Consider the following 25,885-nt stretch of genomic DNA (forward strand, 5'->3'; position numbering starts at 1 on the left):
TGAAGGGATGGAAAAAAGTATTCTGTGCACATGGAAATCAAACATAAGCTGGAGTAGCAATACTCATATCAGATAAAGTAGACTTTAAAATAAAGAATGTTACAAGAGACAAGGAAGGACACTAGATAATGATCAAGGGATCAATCCAAGAAGAAGATATAACAATTATAAATATATATGCACCCAACATAGGAGCACCTCAATACATAAGGCAACTAACTGCTAACAGCTATAAAAGAGGAAATCGACAGTAACACAATAATAGTGGGGGACTTTAACACCTCACTTACATGAATAGACAGATCATCCAAACAGAAAATTAATAAGGAAACACAGGCGTTAAAGACACAATAGACCAGAAAGATTTAATTGATATTTATAGGACATTCCATCCAAAAACAGTAGATTACACTTTCTTCTCAGCTGTGCATGGAACATTCTCCAGGATAGATCACAACTTGGGTCACAAATCAAGCCTCAGTAAATTTAAGAAAATAGAAATCATATCAAGCATCTTTTCTGACCACAACACTATGAGATTACAAATCAATTACAGGGAAAAAAACGTTAAAAACACAAACACATGGAGGCTAAGCAATACGTTACTAAATAACCAAGAGATCACTGGAGAAATAAAAGAGGAAGTCAAAAAATACCTAGAGACAAATGACAATGGAAACACGATGATCCAAAACCTATGGGATGCAGCAAACGCAGTTCTAAGAGGGAAGTTTATAGCTATACAAGCCTACCTCAAGAAACAAGAAAAATCTCAAATAAGCAATCTAACCTTACACCTAAAGGAGCTAGGGTAACAAAAACAAACAAAACCCAAAGTTAACAGAAGGAAAGAAATCATAAAGATCAGAGCAGAAATAAATGATATAGAAACAAAGAAAAAAATAGCAAAGATCAATAAAACTAAAAGCTGTTTCTTTGAGAACATAAACAAAATTGATAAACCGTTAACTAGATTCATCAAGAAAAAGAGGGAGAGGACTCAAATCAATAAAATTAGAAATGAAAAAGGAGAAATTATAACAGAAACTGCAGAAATACAAAGCATCCTAAGAGACTACTACAAGCAACTCTATGCCAAAACAATGGACAGCCTGGATGAAATGGACAAATTCTTAGAAAGGTATAATTTTCCAAGACTGAACCAGGAAGAAATAGAAATTTGAACAGACCAATCACAAGTAATGAAATTGAAACTGTGATTTAAAATCTTCCAACAAACAAAAGCCCAGAATCAGATGGCTTCACAGGTGAATTCTATCAAACATTTAGAGAAGAGCTAACACCATTCTTCTCAAACTCTTCCAAAATATTACAGAGGAAGGAACATTCCCAATCTCATTCTATGAGGCCACCATCACCCTGATACCAAAACCAGACAAAGATACTACAAAAAAAGAAAAATACAGACCAATATCACTGATGAATATAGATGCAAAAATCCTCAACAAAATACTAGCAAACAGAATCCAACAACACATTAAAAAAATCATACACCATGATCAAGTGGGATTTATCCCAAGGATGCAAGGATTCTTCAACATAAGCAAATCAATCATTGTGATACACCATATTAACAAATTGAAGAATAAAAAACATATGATCATCTCAATAGATGCAGAGAAAACTTTTGACAAAATTCAACACCCATTTATGATAAAAACTCTCCAGAAAGTGGGCATAGAGGGAACCTACCTCAACACAATAAAGGCCATATAGGACAAACCCACAACAAACATCATTCTCAATTGTGAAAAACTGAAAGCATTTCTTCTAAGATCAGGAACAAGCCAAGGATGCCCACTTTCACCACTATTATTCAACATAGTTTTGGAAGTCCTAGCCATGGCAATCAGAGAAGAAAAAGAAATAAAAGGAATACAAATTGGAAAAGAAGAAGTAAAACTGTCACTGTTTGCAGATGACATGATACTATTTATAGAGAATCCTAAAGATGCCACCAGAAAATTACTAGAGCTAGTGAATGAATTTGGTAAATTTGCAGGATACAAAATTAATGCACAGAAATCTCTTGCATTCCTATACACTAATGATGAAAAATCTGAAAGAGAAATTAAGGAAACACTCCCATTTACCATTGCAACAAAAAGAATAAAATACCTAGGAATAAACCTACCTAGGGAGACAAAAGACCTATATTCAGAAAACTATAGGACACTGATGAAAGAAACTAAAGATGATAGGAAGAGATGGACAGATATACCATGTTCTTGGATTGTAAGAATCAACATTGTGAAAATAACTATAATACCCAAAGCAATCTACAGATTCAATGCAATCCCTATCAAATTACCAATGGCATTTTTTATGGAACTAGAACAAAAAACTCTTAAAATTTGTATGGAGACATCAAAGACCCCGAATAGCCAAAGCAGTCTTGAGAGTAAAAAATGGAGCTGGAGGAATCAGACTCCCTGACTTTAGAGTATACTACAATGCTACAGTAATCAAGAGAATACGGTACTGGCACAAAAACAGAAATATAGATCAATGGAACAAAATAGAAAGAGATAAACCCAGGCACCTATGGTCAACTAACCTATGACAAAGGAGGCAAGGGTATACAATGGAGAAAAGACAGTCTCTTCAATAAGTGTGCTGGGAAAACTGGACAGCTACATGTAAAAGAATGAAATTAGAACACTCCCTAACACCATACATAAAAATAAATTCAAAATGGATTAGAGACCTAAATTTAGGACGGAACACTATAAAACTCTTAAAGGAAAATATAGGAAGAACACTCTTTGACATAAATCACAGCAAGATCTTTTTTGATCCACCTCCTAGAATAATGTAAATAAAAACAAAAATAAGCAAATGGGACCTAATTAAACTTAGAAGGTTTTGCACAGCAAAGGAAACTACAAACACGACGAAAAGACAGCCCTCAGAATGGGAGAAAATATTTGCCAATGAATCAATGGACAAAGGATTAATCTCCAAAATATATAAACAGCTCTGGCTGCTCAATATTAAAAAAACAAACAACCCAATCCAAAAATGTGCAGAAGACCTAAATAGACGTTTCTCTATGGAAGACATACACATGGCCAAGAAGCACATGAAAAGCTGCTCAGCATCACTAACTATTAGAGAAATGGAAATCAAAACTACAATGAGGGCTTCCCTGGTGGCTCAGTGGTTGAGAGTCCACCTGCCGATGCAGGGGACACGGGTTCGTGCCCCGGTCCAGGAAGATCCCACATGCCGCATAGTGGCTGGGCCTGTGAGCCGTGGCCATTGAGCCTGTGCGTCCGGAGACTGTGCTCCGCAATGGGAAAGGCCACAACAGTGAGAGACCCACTTGCCGAAAAAAAAAAAACTACAATGAGGTTATCACCTCACACCAGTTAGAATGAGCATAATCAGAAAATCTACAAACAACAAATGTTGGAGAGGTTGTGGAGAAAAGGGAACCCTCTTGCACTGTTGGTGGGAATGTAAATTTATACAGCCACTATGTAGAACAGTATGGAGGTTCCTTAAAGAACTAAGAATAGAATTACCGTATGACCCAGCAATCCCACTACTGGGCATATACCCAGAGAAACCAATAATTCGAAAAGATACATGCACCCCAATGTTCTTTACAGCACTATTTACAATAGCCAGGTCACAGAAGCAACCTAAATTCCCATTGACAGACGAATTGATAAAGAAGATGTGGTACATATATACAATGGAATATTACTCAGCCATAAAAAGGAACAAAATTGGGTCATTTGTAGAGATGTGGATGGATCTAGAGACTGTCATACAGAGTGAAGTAAGTCAGAAAGAGAAAAACAAATATTGTATATGAATGCATACATATGGAACCTAGAAAAATGGTACAGATGAACCAGTTTGCAAGGCAGAAACAGAGACACAGATGTAGAGAACAAATGTATGGACACCAAAGGGGGAAAGTGGGGGTTGGGGCAGGGGTGGGATGAACTGGGAGATTGGGATTGACATGTATACACTAATATGTATAAAATGGATAACTAATAAGAACCTGCTGTTTAAAAAAATAAAAGAAAATTCAACAATTCAAAAAATAAAAATAGAAAGAAAGCCTATGGAAGGAAGCTAACTTCAGAAAAGAATGCTGCAAACTTTTAAAAAATAAATGAAAATAGGTCTATGTCTTTATTCCTGTCTTCTTAAATTCCAGACCTACTAGAGAATGGACTTGAGGATATGGGGAGGGGGAAAGGTAAGCTGTGACAAAGCGAGAGAAAGGCATGGACATATATACACTACCAAACGTAAGGTAGATAGCTAGTGGGAAGCAGCCGCATAGCACAGGGAGATCAGCTCGGTGCTTTGTGATCGCCTGGAGGGGTGGGATAGGGAGGGTGGGAGGGAGGGAGACGCAAGAAGGAAGAGATATGGGAACATATGTATATATATAACTGATTCATTTTGTTGTAAAGCAGAAACTAACAAATAAATAAATAAATAAATACAAATAAATGAAAATAAATTTTTAAAATTCTTTCTCACAGCCCCTTTATTTAATTGCCTATTATACAAAAAGATCTGATTTCAGTGGACAGCAGATAAAAACATGTAAATATGAACATTTGTGATTTGACATTACTTACAAAGTATTTTTCATAAAATATATTAATTTAAACATTTTTGAAAATTTTGGCATGCCATTAACAACTGTTTTATTGCAAGATATTATCCTATACCTACATGCACATTTTAGCACATTGTTAAGTTAGAGATCTTGGCAATTACTCAAAAATGAAGCATTTCACACTTCTAAGCACTGTATTTTTTCTCAAAATTAATACTTCGGTTAGTCTGAAATTGCCCTGTTTTGATCCCTACTTCTGATTATTCATGCCTGCTTCCTCCAAAACCCTATCTCTCAGAGTCCCAAACTGGCACATTGAGACCAGAAAGATTTGTTAGAGTCAGATTAGAAGGGCTTTTGAATGCTAGATGGAGAATTTGGAAATTTTTTTCCATAGGCAGTAGGTATCTATTAACTTTTTGTTCAGAGAAACATGATCAAAGTGATATTTTCTGATATTTCATGTGAGTACATAGAAGTCAAAGGGAGCACTTAAAAAATATATGAACCATATTCCAGCAGATTTGAATCAAATAGGTGAGTGTTGGATGAAATAAAAAGTAATGCATGGGGAGAAACATAAAAGAAACACAAAAATATTTGGTGATTAAGTGTAAGTAGGGGTTAAGAAAAATTCAGTGCTGCTTAAAAGAAACCAGAAAAAGATAAAATTCATCTGGTTTGTTGGTTTGATTTATGATATGTTTATTTATTGATGCTTTTTTTTTAATGCCATTAGGGGTGGATGTGGTATAAGGGTCGATTTTAAACATGTTTATTTTTATGTGAAAATAAAATCCAAATAAAGGGAATAGAGTTTGTTTTTTTTTTAATAGAATGATCCTCTGAAGACAAATAATAGTTGGAGATATAAATGTGGGACTCTTCAGCTTATAGTTAACTGATGCCATGAGCAAAGAAATATCTATGAGAGGTAGGGAGAAAAAGAGGTAGAAAGGGAGAAAGATGGAAAGAGATAGAAAGAGAGATGGAAAGAAGTGGGAAGGATTAAGAACCAGCATTCATCAGGAATTGCTCACACATAAAATGTTGGAAGAGAATTCAGAGCCAATAGAACTGACAAAGCAGTGCTTCAGAGTGGGAAAAAGAGAAAACAGCTCATCTGATGTATAGAAACAAGAGAAGAGTTTAAAGGGCGTAGTGTGTGTTCAACAAGGTCAAATACCTCATTATAGTGTATGGTAAGGTAAATGGAGAAGTACTCATTACATATGGCAAATATATCATGCATAGAACTCAAAGGCAGAAGAGAGGTTTCAGAGTAAATTTAGTAATGTTGGTTCTCAGAAGATGAGGCTGGTTCTAGATGACTCAGTCAAGATGCTGAAAAATAGGAGAGAGTAAGAATGACAAATAAAACAGGAGATAATATGTATATGTAATATCTTCCATTTAAATAAGGCTGGCAATAGTTGAAGCACTATGCTAAGTGTTATCTCTAAACAGAAATATAATGATCCAGGGAAATTATCCCTAACTGGAGATTAATGAAATGAGACTTTACAAGGTTAAATAATTTGCCTTAACCCAAATGTATAGTAAATGTTGGACCTGTTTTCAAATTCAGTTTGAACTAATAATAGCAGTAAGTTTATGTATAAGAATTTGTTCTCTCCAAGAGAAATTATCTGTAGCCTTGTAAGTAGAAGAGAGGTAGTCTGTAAGGAAATGATAATCACTTCTGGAGGGAGATCTGTTGTTTTTTTGGGGTTTTTTTTGTTGTTTTTGCAGTACACGGGCCTCTCACTTCTGTGGCCTCTCCCGTTGCGGAGCACAGACTTCGGACGTGCAGGCCCAGCGGCCATGGCTCACGGGCCCAGCCGCTCCACAGCATGTGGGATACTCCCGGACCGGGGCACGAACCCGTGTCCCCTGCATCGGCAGGTGGACTCTCAACCACTGTGCCACCAGGGAAGCCCCTGGAGGGAGATCTTTAAAGATCATTGTCTTGGAAGAGACAAGAAAGATTCTAACAGGGGTGTTAGGTAAAGCAAAAGAAGGGTATAGAGTTGTATTTAACCATGGAGTTCAGACTTGATCACTCTCTTTTATCTATAAAGTTTAACATTTCTAAAATGTGGGAAGTTAGCATGGATTAGTCTACTGAGAAAATGAGGAAGACTCATTATGGGGATGACTTTGTAAGGAAATTAAAAGAGAGAATCAAAAGCTTTGGAGCACAAATGAAATAACATTGAACTTATTTGGACCAAATTTGCATGTTTTTCTCTAGAAACAGTGCCACCTGCCAAAAAGAAAGTTGACTGAGAAAATAAGTAATTTGAATTTAGAAATTAATAAAGCAAATCTTGGGGAAGTCTACTACTAGTGATAGTGGGGTAGCTTTGCCCTACGACATTTATACTGTTCACCAGGAATAAATTCTCTACCACAGACCTCAGCATCAGAGGATAGGAAAAAACAGGGTAAAGGGACCTTGAATTGCAACTATTATTATCCAAGAAGAGGGAGGGGAAGAGTATAGATTTCTATTGTAAGTAGTAGTTTTCCTCATACATGAACCACTAGTTGCCGATATTGAGCTCTTGAAGACTGATCTGAAAGGGCTGAAAATGTAGATCAGTGTAAGACGGTTGTCAGAGAGTCAGTCAATTTTGGTTAAAAGAATCAATGATGAGGTGACAAGACTAGAAACGGTAGCATTTAAATGTCCCAAAACTATTGATAGGGCCAAGATCATGTAAGAGACTGTGAAAAACAAAACATGGGGATGCATAATTGTTATTAGTTTTGGTGACTTAAAATTTGTTATCATACCACTCTGAATTTATCAAAATGATAATGTCATTAAACAATACGCATGCTAAGTTATCCTATTGAGGGTTTCTTGAGAACATTAATAAAATTTATTTTGTCTATAAGTTTCTTATTTTAATCAACTTAGCTATCAGCACAAAAGAAAAAGTCCCTTGCTTTTTTAGGTACAACTATCTAATTATGTCCATATTCCTCTTATGATAGTAATTGTGTTATTAAAATATAAAATATTTCATCTAAATTCATGTATTTAAAAAAGACCATGTAAACTAATCTTACTGTAGATACAAAGTTCTAAATGTATGCCTTGATATTTTTGAAAAAGCGTTCCTACTAATAAAGTATATTTAGTGATTATATTCTGCTTGAAATTATAGTTTTTAAAATTATATTCAAAATAGTGATATCATACGAGGTCACAGCCACATCATTTTGGACATTTCAACCTATATCTATAAGAGAAAGTCCTATCTAATATAATGAGACTTTTTTTTTTTCCTAGAGAACAGCCACATGCAAACTCTAAAAATGTCAAATCTCATATACTTAGCACCTCCTATTTAGGAGGTGTTTGAAATCAAAAACAAAATTCCATTTTGTCTTGCAAACCTAAGATTGCTAAATTAATACTATACAAACAATGACATTCTTTTTTATGATAAGGAAATAATCAGTGACTTAGTGGTTCTTTCAAATTTCCATTTGGAGAATAAATATTTTCTCCTAAAGATGTCTTTTCAATTACACACCATTGAGAAGAGATATAAGGGGAAATCTCAGCCAAGTGTGGGTGAATTGCTTAAACCTTGCATTAGTTACTGACTATTAAGCAGCTCTTATTTGAATGCATATGATCCCTGTAACCACAGGCTACATTTTCTCTGTCTCCTATCAGCAGTTGCAGCATCCAGCGATCAAAGCCAGATTCCTATAATTGCTGTGTCTGTGACAGTGGGAGTCATTTTGTTGGCAGTGGTTATTGGCTTCCTCCTCAGTGGAAGGTAAGACAGGAAGCTGTGCTTCTGAACTTTTGCAGCTGATCTCTTCCTTACCTTGATCTGACCATTTGGCTATTAAGCACATTCTGAAACAAATGAGGCGAGCAATATATCAGTAGATAACCTGTATGTAGGATGTATTTCTCAAGCTTTACCTTGTCCATGTTAGTGCTAACTTTTAAGCGCACAATTCCTCTTTTCCAGGTATACTCTCTACACAGAATAGTATCAACTTGTTATTATTTATTATGTCGTTAATATAACCATATCTTTTTCTGATATAGTTTATTTTAACGTGAATTTTATTTTTCCTCTCAAAAGTATTGACATATCCTCTCAAAAGCTTCAATTTTAGTGTTTGGGAAGGCCTGTGTCTGTGTCTGATATTTTAGAAGAATAAAACTAATAATTCTAGTTAGCCAGAGTTCTACCTAACAGGGTGATGGATACAAAGCAGACACACCCGCAAACAAGCATTTTGACAAATAACCACCCTTTTTTTATGGTTGCATTTATTTTCAGCTTCTGAATGATTTCAACCTGAATACATCAATCATAGTGTATACTGATTTAAAGTGAATTTTATTGAATGTTATATCAATAGATACATGAATATGTGTATTATCTATCTACATTTTTCATTTTGAACAAAAATAAAAGAGGTAGAGCCCCAGCAACAGCTTATGTAGAAGGTATCTCCTGACATTGAGCTGAGCACAATAAACCTTCCTAAAAAAATAAACAAATAAGAGCATGAGTGTGTTCTACTCCTACAACAAATGTATTTTCATTTTTCATCCAGGCCACTATTAGAAGGGATATTCTGTAATGAGAGCTGTCAATTTGAAAATGTTTTGGTGTTAGACTATTATAGAAAATCTCATGAAAATCTTCATGAAGATATTTAAACCTGCACAAATATACAAAAATATACTATAAGGTCCAAAAAAAGTCATGAAATCAATATTCATATTGATTTTGTACTGTTTTACTCATTTACTTTTGACTCTTCAGCACCTATTCAACTCATAAATATATAGAATTAGACATTTTCAATATACTGCATATTGTATTCTGAAAAGATTTATGACTACATCCTTAAATTACAGTAGTGACATTTTATTTTAATAAAACACTGTTACTTCCTTTGAACATCCTTTCTCTTTTCTGAAAATTCCCTTTCTTCTAGTTCTTGGTCATTTGAGTGTTGAAAGTTTTCCTAAGAAATCATTGCTTACTTTTAATGTTAGAATAGCAGTGACACATTTTTAGAATTGCTAAATTCTAAATTCTTCCCACAAACTGGGAAACAGTTTGTGCTCTGTTGAGGACAGCCAGCCCTCCCCAGTCAGAAGCTGGCTAGCTCGTGCCCCACTGATCTGAAGTCACTTAGGGAGAATGATCTACCATTGTCCCTGCTTTCTGGAAGATAAGCTAATTCCACCAGTCTTGTCATAAAAACTTTGCTCAGGTTTCGATCAAGTAAGATAATTGAATTGAGTGAATTGTAACTACTAAGAAAACTACCACGAGATAATGTATCTTTTCTACCCCAGAAGGGTGGATAACTATGATACATTTGCAAAGCTGGTTTGTAATATCATTATTTACTTCTGAGAAATGGTTGGCCTCTTCCTTTCCAATAAATCTGGAAGTGTTAGTTATATTTAAGGACATGGGGATTATAAGAAGATATTATTTGTTGGGTCCACTGAATAAAAATGGAGGAAAGAGCAGATGTCTAAAGGCCAATAAATTTGTGTTTGAAGGTTTATTAAAGAACAAATAAAGTATAGGAAGTATTTTATTGTAGACTTAGTACACTTTATCTGTTTAACCTAAGTATTGTTAATGTGAATTTACTGATGACATTCAGCTAAGGATTCTCGCTTACCTATATATGAATCAGCCCCTGCCCCCCCCCATTTTTTCCCTAATACATACAAAATTGACTTAAAAGCAATTCACTTCGTTACACCTGCAGCATTAGACAAAGTGAGAGAAGGTTCAATCTACCTACTATTTGGTAGCTGAAGAAGAGTATAGCTTTAGCACACACATACACACACACACACACACACACACACACACACACACAGACACACACACACACACATGAATTCCATATCTATCTGAAAATACCATAGAAGAATAACTAAATTTTAGTATATAGAAATGTTTAGTGTATTTCTCAGTTAAATAAAAATGACATCTATACCCAAAAGGCAAAGCTTAATTTTCAGCATAACTAAACCCAAGACATGGTAAGATAATTTTGGATCTACTGTCTTACGGAAGTATATTACTTTTTAAAAATAGCAATACCTTACAAATTGTGCATTGCTTATTCACTTTAATTTTTTTTCTTAATTACAAAGACTGTGATGCTGAGACTAGGAATTTGCAATTTAAAGGAAAATACACTTTACTAAAAATCAATTTGAGATTTATATTTTTTTTACCAGCAAATTCTTTGCACCAAACTTTTACTTCATTTTGTTGAATGCACATTCTTGAATTTCAAGGTCATTTGTCTTATGATAGAAATATATTTGGCCAAACAAAGAAAAGTTTGGACCAAATAGAAAAGAGCTGGCCAAGTGGTAGATTTTAATCCAATCAATAATCACATTAAATGTGAATAATCTAAATATACCAATTAAAAAGAGACTGTCAGTTTAAATAAAAAGGCAAAACCCAACTAGATGCTGCCTACAGGCAAAGATGACGGTGAAGTTGTAAATGGGGTGTGCATATTTGGGGTTTTGGGGGTTATTGATTTGGGTGGTAGTTGTACAAAGTATTTCCTTTGTAATTGCTTGTTAAACCCCTTTTTATATACTTGATATGTATATTCCCAATAAATAAATAAAGTTAACTGGCAATCAAAAGAAAAAAAAGAAATATATTTGGCCATTTTATTTTACTTTTCATAAACAGGTTATTTTATGTTTGTATTATATAAACATACTTATTCAAAAGCTAAATGATATGATTCTAGAAAGGCTTTTCCTATCTCATTCAAGGCAATGAACTTCGCAATTTTTGTTGGGACTAAGAAAATTGAACCTACCTCTTAGTACATAGAGTATACTGATTAACTAAGTAAAGTTTTGTCAAATAAAAGAAAAACTAAATGAAGAGATGTGAACAAAGCCTAACACAAATTTGGGAGTTATCTTTAAGCAATAGCAAATTATTGAAAAAAAAGGCTTTTCTGGGAATGTTCTAAGGACACTGAATTATATATACTTCTCCCTCTTCACTGTGCTAAAATATGATTGATAAACACACAAAAACATAATAACACTTAGACTCCACTCTCACTTTGAACTTACTCTCTTATATCACCTTTTAACCTCTTGAATATATTATAAACCAGATATTTGCTCTTACGTAAAATGTCTTTTAATTACAAATAATTTAACTCAGTGGTGATATAGACTTAATTCTGATATATTGCAAATATATTACTATCCTCTGTATGTAATATTCATTGACAATTTATATCATCATTTGGGCTCAGAAGCAGCTATGTATTGAAAGTACGTATTCACTGGCAATTTGAATTTTTATTCAGACCAAAGGAAAAAAATCAGGAATATAACACATTGAATACTATAAGAATAATCTATTTCAAAGAAAGCAATAAACTTTTTTATTCTAAAATACATTGAAAATGAAAAATAAATTAAATATAGAGACTTTCTAATCTTTTTAGGCTAAAATTGATTATGCAGAAACCTCTTGGAGTCTTCTTACCTAGACACAGTTAAAATAAAATAGACAAGGATTGATCCTGAAGGGAGAAAGTTCTATTTAAAAAATGACAAAGAATTGTAACATCTTAGGATTCTATCAGTTTTGGAAATCATGTGACCATCTTGTTTAAAGGTGCTAAATATTCCGTAGAGCATTTTCTGCAGGTTTCAGACTATCCTTTTTACTTTCTTTTCTATTACTTGTAAATGGTGTTTTCATGGGACTACAAAATAATTGACTTGTTCTCAGCAAACTATGAGCTAATTACCCTGGGCTGAATATAAATTAAACCTCCTAATATGCACAGCGTGTTGTAATTGTTTTTTGTTTTTTTGTAATTGTTTTTAATTTTTCATCAGTAATGACACTGCACATTGATAACTTTCTTATTATAACCTAATTTTGTGAGGTTGTCTCTTATATATACGATTTTATAGATATAAATTGTTTAATCAGACTTTCAACCAATGATGTCATCTCCACACTCTTTTAGTTACATGTTTGAGAAAGTCTTCTACTTTGACCTTCTCTTTTTCTTTCCTTTGAAGACAATCATTGATACTATTAGATTGACTTTTTTTCTGTGTCCCTATCTTAAACTTGGGACCTCATTCTGAAAATTGACTACTGGACACTTTCTTAGTCTGATATAAAGCTTAAATTAACAGGATTTAGTTGTATAGGAAAACATCTTTCAGTGTACAGAAACTATTTCTTTGAAACTTGCTCAATATAGACACTCTGGGATAAAAGAATATATTTTAATACTTTGTCTCTTTTATTACTTATGAACTTAATTAAATCTTAAGAAAATTTCAGAGCTTTGCTTTTTTATTTCAATTAATTCCACATGTACACTGAGAGGTTAAAGATACACACATGTTACACACATGCATGCCCACACTTATGTGTACTTATCTTTCATACAAACACAAAAAAGGTAAAGCTGTTTGCCAATTTTAAAATTGGAAAACAAACCCCAAAAAACTTATAGCTCCTGAAGGGGCAGAAGGAATCTTTCAAGATGCTTAGTCTTGGATATGATTCTAAGGCTATTAATATGTGACTTTATTTCTGTGATGTTCCTGATATGATAAATTTAGTCTAAGGAGTGGTTTAATGCCTATAAAAAGGATTAACTATTTTCTAGGCAAAAAATCTTCCCTTGCGTGTTCTGATCATGTTCAAATACTGTGGTTAGACATGCTAAATCCTGTTTCCCTTTGTCTTTCATTAAACAATTGAAACTCAATCGATTTGAAATGTCAAATTGTTTCCTGAGGAAAAAATTCTTCAGAAATCAGTTAATACTGTACTTGGAGGCTAAGTACAAATTTATGTTACTCAGACCATGTCAGAAATTTAGGGGAAAAAATAGATTTATGAAAACACTGCTTTTGGGGTTTTTTGTTACTTAAAAATAATATTAAAATTTAGCCTTTTGTAATTTTTTTCAAGTCTCTTAAAGTCTAACATGTTGTAAATGACACACTCTTCCCAATTATCCATTACAAACATATATTGAGCATTTATTGCACATAAAACACCAAGAAAAGTCCCAGGCATTTAAAATAAAAAGGCAATGTCCTTTTTTCAAAGTGTTTCCAAGTTAAATTAGTAGTCTGATAAATGGACAGAATTTCATAAACAGAATTACAACAGCTGGGGTTAAGTAAAAGAGTTTAAGTTGGAATCATTTCCTTCATGATAACTTTTTTTCTTTTGGACCAAAATGATGGTATGATTCATTAATTCAAGAAATATTCGACTTCTTATTAAATGCCTGCCACAGTTCTTATATTAGGGAAAACAATAGCTTGATAGTAAAATATGCTGGACTTAGAAACTTTTCTTCAAGCTCATTTGGAGCCAAATAAAATAATTGTACAGGCATCTTGAATGTAATTATTTAATTCAGACAAATGCCAGAGCTCTGCCCACATTTGATATCAAAGAATAATAGCTTCCAAAGTGAATGATTTTTAAAGGCTATGTAGCATTCTAAAACCATCAGAGAAGCATCTTTGCCTAACAGAAGTAACACAATAATAATATTGATGATAATAAGTTTAATACTGTTTAGCATGAATTACATACTACCTACTACTAGGCACTGTTCCAAGGACTTTACATGTAATATTTTACAACACTATGTCTCAGTATCAGCTCTATATCCAATTTATACTTCATAAAAGTTATCTTCTTGATGTTTCTTGAATCTTGTAAAAATAGTCCAGCTGTAAGGCTTTTGCATTGGCTCTTCATCCTGTCTAAAACTCTTTTGACCCAGAGAACAACATGGTTTCCTCCTTCTTTCTTTGCTCAATCTAATTCTCTCAATTGAGCTGACTAAAATGATGACCCATTATTCCTTCCTCTGCACATCAGGTATCCCTTACCCTGGCTTGTCTCTTATAACACTCATTGCCATTATAATATGTATATCTTATATATATTATAATATATTCGGTGGGCCAAAAGGTTCGTTCGTTTTTTTTCGCATAAGATGGCTCTAGTAACACTTAGCTGTCTTTAAGTTCATTCAAAACAATTTTGTTAGATTGTATGTTACAGCTGTCAGATCAGCATACATTAAAAAAAAAGACATCAAAATTGGTGAATTTTTGTGTAGCCATTTTAATATTGAAGATGGAAGAAAAAAGCAACATTTTTGGCATATTATGCTTTATTACTTCAAGAAAGGTAAAAACGCAACTGAAATGTACAAAACGATTTGTGCAGTGTATGGAGAAGGTGCTGTGACTGATCGAACGTGTCAAAAGTGGTTTGCAAAGTTTTGTTCTGGAGATTTCTCGCTGGACGATGCTCCACGGTCGGGTAGACAAGTTAAAGTTAATAGTGATCACATCTAAACAGTCATTGGGAACAATCAATGTTATACCATGAGGGAGATAGCCAACATATCCAAGCCAAACTATCCAAGTCAAGCACTGAAAATCATTTGCACCATCTTGGTTATATGAATTGCTTTGATGTTTGTGTTCCACATAGGTTAAGCGAAAAAGACCTTCTTGACCATATTTCCATATGCGATTCTCTACTGAAATGTAATGAAAACATTCTGTTTTTAAAACAAATAGTGACAGGCGATGAAAAGTGGATACTGTACAGCAGTGTAGAATGGAGGGACGAGATCATGGGGCAAGTGAAATGAACCACCACCAACCACACCAGAGACCAAGGCCGGTCTTCATCCAAAGAAGGTGATGTTGTGTATATAATGACATTGGAAGGGAGTCCTTTATTATGAGCTCCTTCCAGAAAACCAAACAATTAATTCCAACAAGTACTGCTCCCAATTAAACCAACTGAAAGTGGAACTTGACGAAAAGTGTCCAGAATTAGTCAACAGAAAATGCATAATCTTCCATCAGGATAAGGCAAGACCGCATATTTCCTTGATGACCAGGCAAAAACTGTTACCGCTTGGCTGGGAAGTTCTGATTCATCTGCCATATTCACCAGACATTGCACATTCCGATTTCCACTTATTTCAGTCTTTACAAAATTCTCTTAATAGAAAAAAATTTAATTCCCTGGAAGACTCTAAAAGGCACCTGGAACAGTTCTTTGCTCAAAAAGATAAAAAGTTTTGGGAAGATGGAATTATGAAGTTGCCTGAAAAATGGCAGAAGGTAGTGGAACAAAAGGCTGAATACAGTGTTCAATAAAGTTCTTGGAGAAAGTGATAAATGTGTCTTTTATTTTTGCTTAAAAAACCAAAGGCACTTTTTGGCCCACCCAATATATGTATTTCTTCTGTTGATTTTTTGTCTGTCTCCCATACTAGATTATAAGCTCTAAAATGATAGGGATTTTTATCTGTGGGTTCCTGCCCCTTAGAACACTGTCTAGAACATAGATTATATTATATAGTCAGTTAGTGAGGGCCTGGGTCTTGAGCACAGCTCTAACTTTAAGGCATTTGCTCTTCACTGTATAACTTCCCCATGACTTATATCATTCAACTATATGATTTTGGTGAAATTCTGATCTCTTATATGTAAAGCCACTGAATATTTACTACTAAAGATAATAGTATTAACATTTAAGAACCTTCCAAACTGCTATGAATAAAATAACTCTTAGAAATTAAAGTCAGTGATATCTTAACACTAAAGTAAATTAAGGAATACATTAGGTTATAGTGACTTTTCCCTCTATTCTACACTTGGCAATTATACCTGGTAAACTATATCGATTCTAGAATCACATATATCAAATGTCACCAACCCCATGACCATTCCTGATTTTGTGAAAGCTAGTTAATATCACTTTTGTTTTCCCTCAAAAATTGTTTTTCCCAATTGAAATGATTTTAGTTCATCATTTTATATGTGTCTCCCCTGATAGATATGTATTCATGTTGAACACAGATTCTAGTGTAGTTTCTCAATAAATGTCCAATGACTGGATGACTGGAAGAGTGAAGCTGGAGTTGGAGACTATTGAAAACATGCTTCGAACTAGCTTTCCAGCATTATCACTATGTGTTTTTGACCTGGATTCCTTTGGTTGCATATGACAGAAGACAAATTCAAAGTGGTTTTATCCAAAAGATAATTGTAGATCATATAGATGAAAAGTTCCAGAGATTTTTAAAAAATCCAAAGTACAGGCACTTAATAGATCCAAATGGTAAAATATTCTCTGCTATGCAACTGGAGACACATGATTCAAGAAAGCTCTGGCACAAATATGGTATTTAAAGGCACTGATCAAAATAAAGCTATTTGGGTAGAGCCCTGGGGCTCGGATATATATTGAGAGATAGAGTGAAGGAGGAAGATCCAGCCAAAGGAGACTGAGAAGGAGTGGTCCATAAAGTAGCAGGAGACCACACAATTGTTGAAGCAGAAGCAGAAATGGTCACCAACTTGAATCCAGCCCCTGCTTTAGAGCTTTTGACCCTTCACTCTCACAGGTGGCACATGCTCTGACAGGAACCTAATACACAGCCCCACAGAGTAAACCAATCAGTAGCACTGAGACCTTAACTAAGAAGAGTATGGGGAATGTATACTGCATGGCAGTACAGTTACAGTTCATGCCTGAACCTGAAGTAGGGTCAGTCTCAGACAACGCACATGAACTAAGAATGAAGAAAGAAGAGAAACCAGGTGAGCGTGGTTTCTTTTTTCATATCCTCTATTTCATCTCTCAATATTTAAACCTCACCCACATGTCAAAACTCACATCAACTGTTCTATCATAAAAACATACTCAGTTCCTTTAGCTGAAGTATTCTCCCCTTCCACTTAAGTCTCAGAACAATATACCAGTATTTCTCATGGAATGTAACACTTTCAAACCACAAATTATAGTAAATATGTTTTCTTTTCTGCCCTCCAGTAAGTATATAGAGGATAAAGACTTCTGTGGCTCTCCCACATAACCTAATTGAATGAATACCTCATAAATTATTGAATTAAAGATAAATTGAGCATCAATCTCTATTTGAAGTGCTTTGTCTCATTTTTCCCATTAATGTTGATAGTTTGGAAAATGAAAAATGTTAGTAACTCTGACATAAGCACAATAAAATACCTAACCCATAAATGTGCTTTCTTCCTGAAAAATGGAACTTCTTGTGCCATCAGCAAAATAAATGCAATGATATCAAAGAAGTATTGTATAGGAGATAAGAAATCTTCACTAGCTTATATTATTTATTTGACATCTGGGCATCCTAATGCCAGTGTGGTGATGTACGTGGTGATATCAATCAGTATTCACTTTTATAAATGATAATGTACATTAATGTAACTGTATTTCCCTCTCAATCTTTTCAAGTATGGTCAGCATGGATAGTTGATATATTTGGCACCTTTAACAACTAGGATTATGTACTTTCAGACTTGATAAGTTTTGATAAGATAAGTATTACATTAAAATATTTTAATCAAATACTATTTTATTTTAAAATAATGATAGACAAATATTTGTAATCACACATGCAATCGCTGATTTTAGAAAAAAGCTCATTAAAAACAAATCTCAGTGGTTTAATGATTAGCAATAGATGTGATTTTATAAAACTGTAATAAATCCAGGCATGTATATTGATTTAATATCTGAGAGTTATCCCTTCTATTTTCTCATGATTACGTGCTTTTTTCTTCAGAATCTGAATCAAAGATAATTAGAGAGCAGATGATAATTTATTAATAACATACAAATGGGGATCAGGGCAGAGCAGTGCCAGAAAGACTAGGGGCATAGCAACAACTAATTGCCCACTGTGGGAAATAAATCGTCCTAGGAAACTGAACCCAAGAGGGTTACTTGCTCAATTGCTCAACATTATTGAACATCCCACCTGCGACTTCTCACAGATCAAACATGTAAACATCACTGCAATTCTCAGGAAGTTATATTGAGGCAAACATTTGGAAGGAAAAACTCTATTTATGGTACTAGAAGCAAGTTAATGTCATTGTTTTGCAAAGAAGAAAATTATTTTAGCAAAGAATCTGGAGACTTTCAGATTTTAAGTACTGTGAAACACAGGACAGGTCAAAAGCCTAACCACAAGAGCTGAATACACTTTTTATTTGAAGCTCCATTTGCCTGAAGCTCCATTTCTTTTAGAATGTGATCCCCACCTGAAAGAGAGAGCATGTTGGCATGCCAGTAGATGCTGGGCTCTGGCGGGAAACTCTGCTAGTTTCTGGGAACCTTACCATGTCTCTCAGAGCCCACAGTAGCACAGGCTTTCATAGGAGCCTGATAGCCAGCTCTACAGAGAAGATCAATAGCACTGCCCTATGCCAAAACGTGGACCATCTATTCAACAAAAAATCAGTCAATTTCCTGAGGCATGTCTAGGAATGTAATTATTGCTGAGAAATGAAGCAAATGAACAATAAAATGTTCCAAATGATTTTAAACACCAGGTAAAAGCCACATTTTTCAAGACCTGTGCTCTTTTTTTTAAACTTGCATGAACCTGGAAAGAAATAAATGTCTCTAATGGATTAGCAACTCGGACTCAAACAGCTGAACTCTTTATTATACCATGTGGAAGTATTGACTTGAGATCTGTCTGATGGCTGTGATAGCTATATTGCTACAAAACATACTATATCCCAATTATCTTGCTTACCAAATTCTTTTACTATCTCTCACCCATGCTTCTTTCTTCTTTCTTACTCCCCTGACTTTCTAATCTCACAGAAAAATGACATACTTTTCTGTATCAGATCTTTGGCACACATTTGCCATCAATAGTCTACAGGCATTGTCCACTCTCTTGAGCCATCAGTATTGCGGGTAATGATGTTAGTGAGTTTTAATTATTATTTTATGTTTAATTATATGTTTTTATTTGTTATCTATAAAGACTTATCATCCTGTTCTTGTGGTCTGGCACTGGTTTGCTTATCTTCTTGACGGTCATGAGTTCTCTTGATTCAGGGTCAATTGAAAGGCAAGACAGAAGCTTGGGAGCTTATCGTAGGTGCTTTTGTTTTTGTTTTTGCTTCCTCTCCACACTACCACTTTCATCCTGAGTAGCAAACTATCATCAAGTTGGCAAGTTGAGACCTCTGTGTGGTGATTAGTGGAGGAAAGCTTCTTTGTTTCTTAGATTTTCTTAGGCCCTTCTTAGACCAACTGCATAACTCCTCTTCAGGGTCCCTCCAGACTAAATATTCCATAGGATTCAAATATTCTCATGTATCTCACAAACACTGCTTCTCCACCTCCAAGAGCCCTCCATGCTTCTGATATTGAGAAATCCTAGTGCTGCTTTCACATTCCTATGCCTATTTCATTTGATTTTCCTGAAGCAAATTTAATAGACATTGGTTTGAACTGATTCTATTCATTGATGATGTACACATTTGCCAACATTTAAAAGAAACTCTACCGGACTTCCCTGGTGGCACAGTGGTTGAGAGTCCGCCTGCCGATGCATGGGACACGGGTTCGTGCCCTGGTCATGGAAGATCCCACATACTGCGGAGCAGCTGGGCCCGTGAGCCATGGCCGCTGAGCCTGCGCGTCCGGAGCCTGTGCTCTGCAATGGGAGAGGCCACAACAGTGAGAGGCCCGCGTACCAAAAAAAAAAAAAAAAAAAAAAGTAAGAATATAAGATTAAGTGAAATATTTTCTATGTTAATATTAATTTTTCCTAGATATACTGGAATTTACCACCAATCCTCACTGATGAAGTTGTTTGTGAGATCTCCATATGTGCCAGCAACACAGTGCTACATTTTAAGGATACTAAGTTCAGCATAAGTATTTAATCAGTAGATACTAAATTTATAGAATTATTCTGATTTTCTTTATTTGTTACAAGTAAAATTATCAGGAAAATGTCAATCTATAGGTCCAATCCTCCTCAAAAAACTTTAAGATGAAATTTAGCTACCCAAACGACTAACTTCTATCTCATCATGCCAAAGATGATGTAAAATCTGTTATCATCAAATCAACATGAATTCAATATTTACATGATAAGTGATATTGAGCATTGTTTATATACACAGTTTCATGAGACAAATATATGATGAATCAGAATTCTATATTAGCATGACTTTGTATGTTTTCTAATACATAAGGACCTCTTTATTTATTTTGATGTTGATATCTGACTCTCTCTGACCTCCTGTTATTCTAGCTCTTTCAAATGTACTTATGATGCTCTTCTAGATTCACCTCTTCTCTAGTCATTTGGAATGTAAAGGGACAGGACAAACTGGGCCTTTCCTGGAGTCCTAAAGATTTGTAATTAATCATTCCAAACCTGTGCTAGTGTATACTGTCACTCACCAGCCCCAAAAGGGAAATAGCTATTTTGAATTCCAAGTTGATGTCTATTTTACCACCCAGTATCTTTCTACCCAAGCCCTGAGGCTTCTAAATCTTCATGCAGGAAATGGAAATAGGACGTCCTTCTGTACATCTCAAATATCTAGTTGGAGCCGATGCAGTTTGGCCTATTGGTTCTTATCATTTCCCCAAAGCCAGGGTGACTGAATCCTGCTCTTGCATCTCCAACTCTTTGAAACCCCCCTCACTCTAAGAGGACTCTTAAATAACCTAGCTTGGAAGTCTACTGGGGGTCATCTCAGTACAATATGTCCTAAAGTGAAACTCACTCTCAATCCTGCTTCTATCTTTCCACACACTGCATTTTGTCTCCTTAGACCTCAAATATTCAACTTGCTGAACTATTTCAGCTATATCCTAAAATATCTCCAGAGATTACATTAATGGCCATTTCCTTAGATGAACATCCTGATTTTTTGACTTTATCAAGACCTCTTGCTGTCTGCCTTTCCTATACATTTCAGTTGATTTTTTACATTGAATATTACATAGTTGGCACGGTTACAGTTATTGTCCTAATTTCTTACTAGCTGCTATTTCATTTATGTATGCATATTTAAATTTTATGATAAAAATTATATAAAACATTCAAGACAAAATGTAGAAAAAAAATTAGTCATAAATATCTACCAGAGGTAATCAATATTAATATTTTGCCATATATATTTAAAATATTTTATATATATATTTGAGTTCAACTAATATAGTTTTGTTTTCTGTTTTTCTTTGATTAACATTATAATACAAAAATTTCCTCCGTAATTGGAAATATTTTAAAAGCAAAAATTTATTGCTTCTTTGATATCTAACCTTTCCCGTATGCTTTTCCTTTTGTTTTGTTCATTTGTTTTCTTTTATTGTGTTGGTTTAGGGGAAGGGCGTTGTTATTTTTTATCTCTAATGTTCTTAGAACACATTTGTATAATTCAAAGTAAGGGTCAATGAATATGAATATTTTAAAGGCTGTTGATACATATTGACAAATGGCCCTCCTAAATCATAGTACCAATTACTATACCCCCCAACAGTGAATGAAATTGCCTGGTGGTTCACAAACTAGTCAATCTCTGCTAATTTAATAGGAAAAAAATAGTTCTGTGTTTTTAATTGAATTTCTTTATATTTTTGAGATTTAATAGGATCATTAATATATTTGCAATGAGTATATAGTCATTAGCTATTTTATTACCTATTTTGTAAATTAGGTGTACATGCTCTTTACCCATTTATGCTAGTGGGATCTTAGCTTTTCATATAGTGAAAATATATCATTAGAAGTAGCAAGATTTTTTTGCTTTTCAATAATATTTATTTTACATGGGATACAAAAAATGTTAATTTTATGGGGTTGGGGTTCTAAATTGATATTTTCTATAGATTTATGTAAGTACCAGCACTGTTTATCACCCTCTCCTGATACTGTTATAGGTCTCTACATGTAGCATATACTAAATAAGTGTCTATGTAGGAATTCTTTTATCTATACTGCCTGTGGGCTATCAAAGCTATTCTTCTAGCTGATGCCAGGATCATATTAGTTTAAGTATTATAATTTAACCATATTTTTCAATGTTTGTTCAGGCAAATTCATATTGGGAAATCACATATGGTCACAATTATAAATATTTGACATAAGTACTTTTGCGTGTATATATACACACACACATATACATGTATACACCATTGCATGCATATAAAGCAATTTTAATCATAATTAACCACTGTTATGTTACATATTGAATATGTGCATAATGTATTAAAATAGTTAACATTTATCACCCTTGTATTTAATTTTAAACACAACTACCATAATATATGATTTTGGTACTCCTGACCAATACTAATAGAAAACAAAATATATTTACATGGAATTTGAATAGTTCGATATGAAAATGAACCTTTAGCTTTCTTTTAAATCATTCTCATAATTAATTCAATTCTCATAATTTGCTTATCACAAAATATACACATTCCTTCTGTTTTAATAATTTCAGTGTACTTCCCCAGTTACTTTAATTTTTTGTGAGTTATGTAATTAAATTAAAACATTAGTCCTGGTTTCTCTACCTTATAAGTTTAATGCTGATAGATGTGATTCAACTTTGGAAAAATATTTAACAGCCACAATGGAGGGAGCTAGATAAATCAGAACTTAAATATTTGGCTTATTTCTTTGAATAATCTCTTCCCTTTTTTTGACCCACTCATATTTTTAATTAATATTACACTTTCATTAAGACAAAGGAATGTGTGAAACAAATGTTACTATCAGAACTGTGTGTAAATATTCTATTTTTTTTTAAGCTGGCAAAATTAGCATCACTTTTTTTGCAACTTTATTTTCTCCTGCTTTTTCCTTTTTACTCCTCTCAAAATAAATTAAAACCTAAAATAGATAAGGATAGATAAGCACAATCAAGTTAGTCGTATGCTCCTCTCGAAGAAGTATTGCAGATAGACTGATTCAGCTGTGAAATGACTGGGAAGGAGAAGTTCAGAGGAAGGAGCTTGTAGTCACTTTCGGCTTCTAGAAATGGAGGAAATTGATGTTTGCTCGGTGGAGGTGTCATTACTGCAGGAGAAACACATAATTCAGTACTTTGTATATTAACACTATTATTGTGCCAGAACAGAACAAAGATAGTGGTTGACTGCAAAAATGAATCTATGTAATTTCCCTTTATTGAACTAGTAAAGGTGATCTCTTCTGTGGAAATAAACAAAAAGACACCCAAATTAAAACAAGCAAAGGATATTTATTAAGAGCTTGCTATAGCAAGGGAATCAGCCACCATCACCTGAATTTGGCAGAGACCCAAAGGCAGGCAGAGGAGTGTAAAAGCTTTATAATGAAAAAAAGGAAGGCTTCAGGTATGCCCTGATTGGAGGTTATTGGCCTGGGGTAGTTGGAGGTGAGCTAACCAGAAGTGGGGCATCCTATGTGATTGATTAGGCTTCCTCTAGTTGGTCCTAAGTTGGAAGTATAGACAAAAATTAGGGAAACTGGCATTTATTGATAAAGTTCTGACCATTTGAGACAATTACTACAGAGGTTGTAGTTTGCCTTCCTGGACTGGTTGCTGCAGACTTGGAGTCAGAGTTCTATTTTTCTACTTGGTCTGATCATTGCCCATTTGTATATTCATACTCTCACTTCATACATTTCAGTAAATAGTAGTGCAAGGCTTTTTTTTTTAAATAGATCTTTATTGGAGTATAATTGCTTCACAATATTGTGTTAGTTTCTGGTGCACAGCAAAGCGAATCAGCCATATGCATACATGTGTCCCCATATCCCCTCCCTCATGAACATCCCTCCCATCCTCTCTATCCCACCACTCCAGGTCACCGCAAAGCACCGAGCTGATCTCCCTGTGCTATGCTGCTGCTTCCCACCAGCCAACTATTTTACATTTGGTAGTGTATATATGTCGATGCTACTCTCACTTCGGCCCAGCTTCACCCTCCCACCCCATGTCCTCAAGTCCATTTCCTATGTCTACCGCTTTATTCCTGCCCTGCAACTAGGATCATCAGTACCAATTTTTTTTTCTTTTTAAGATTCCATATATATGCATTAGCATGTGATATTTGTTTTTCTCTTTCTGACTTACTTCACTCTGTATGACAAAATCTAGGTCCATCCACCTCACTACAAATAACTCAATTTCATTTCTTTTTATGGCTAATATTCCATTGTATATATGTGCCACATCTTCTTTATCCGTTCATCTGTCGATGGACATTTAGGTGGGTTCCATGTCCTGACTATTGTAAATAGTGCTGCAATGAATATTATGGTACATGTCTCTTTTTGAATTCTGGTTTTCTCAGGGTATATGCCCAGTAGTGGGATGGCTGGGTCATATGGTAGTTCTATTTTTAGTTTTTTAAGGAACCTTCATTCTGTTTTCCGGAGTGGTTGTATCAATTTACATTCCCACCAACAGGGCAGGAGGGTTCCCTTTTCACCACACCCTCTCCAGCATTTATTGTTTGTAGATTTTTTGATAATGGCCATTCTGACCAGCATGAGCTGATACCTCATTTTAGTTTTGATTTGCATTTTTCTAATAATTAGTGATGTTGAGCATCTTTTCATGTGCCTCTTGGCCATCTGTATGTCTTCCTTGGTGAAATGTCTATTTAGGTCTTCCACCCATTTTTTAACTGGATTGTTTTTGTTTTTTTTTGATATTGAGCTCCATGAGGCAGAAAAGCCTCGAGAAAACTGAGCTTTGCTTTCACATAACTTTAAGTCTGTGGTCCAGTAGCTCAGAAGGGCAAAATGAGGACACTGAATAAAGAATAGTTTTACAGTTTTGTTATTTTATTTGAGATATTATGACTCCTAAAGAATCCAAGTAGCTAGTATTAAAATATAGAAGTACAAAAATCTGTCATTAATCATAGAACTTGCAACTGAAAGAAACCTGTAAAGTTAAATGTTATATGGGGGAAAAAATTGTGATTTAAAAAGATAGAGGATAGGATGAAATTTACAGTTACTTAACAAACCAATCTTCCTTTGTAGATAATGTAAATTAACACTGTAAACAAATTGCAGGAGAATTATTTAAAGTACTTACCAGAGAACAAATTGTTTTAAAGCACCTTCTGGCACTTTAGAAGTTTTTATTAACATGCAGACCATTAATATGCTAACTACAAACCTTTTCCTTTGTATTCATTAAGTAAACTCCCCTAAGACTATTATAAGACACATCATTCAATACAAGTGTTTATTGAGTACCTGTAGGATCAGTTGTTGTCAACATGGACAAAATCAACTAACAGCTTTTGAAAAATAATAATGCTTGTGTCCCACAGGCAAGGTGTTCTAATTTTATTGTTC

The 25,885-nt window shown here is 34.4% G+C and overlaps 1 protein-coding gene across 10 annotated transcripts in view; it reads left to right on the forward strand.

Moving 5' to 3' along the window:
• The window catches only part of EPHA5 (EPH receptor A5), a gene marked incomplete at both ends in the record, with an annotated part of 324,390 nt that overhangs the window by 235,262 nt on the left and 63,243 nt on the right, over positions 1-25,885 (forward strand). For 7 of the 10 annotated variants that reach the window (XM_082652895.1, XM_082652898.1, XM_082652900.1 and 4 more), the window contains one exon: positions 8,307-8,412. In XM_082652895.1, coding sequence (XP_082509021.1) covers positions 8,307-8,412 — 106 coding nt within the window. The remainder of the gene's footprint in view (positions 1-8,306; positions 8,413-25,885) is intronic. The other 3 variants (XM_082652897.1, XM_082652899.1, XM_082652896.1) reach the window with 1 other exon arrangement.

Source organism: Grampus griseus (genome assembly GCF_964374135.1).
Source record: "Grampus griseus genome assembly, chromosome: 4".
In the NCBI taxonomy this organism is placed as follows: domain Eukaryota; kingdom Metazoa; phylum Chordata; class Mammalia; order Artiodactyla; family Delphinidae; genus Grampus; species Grampus griseus.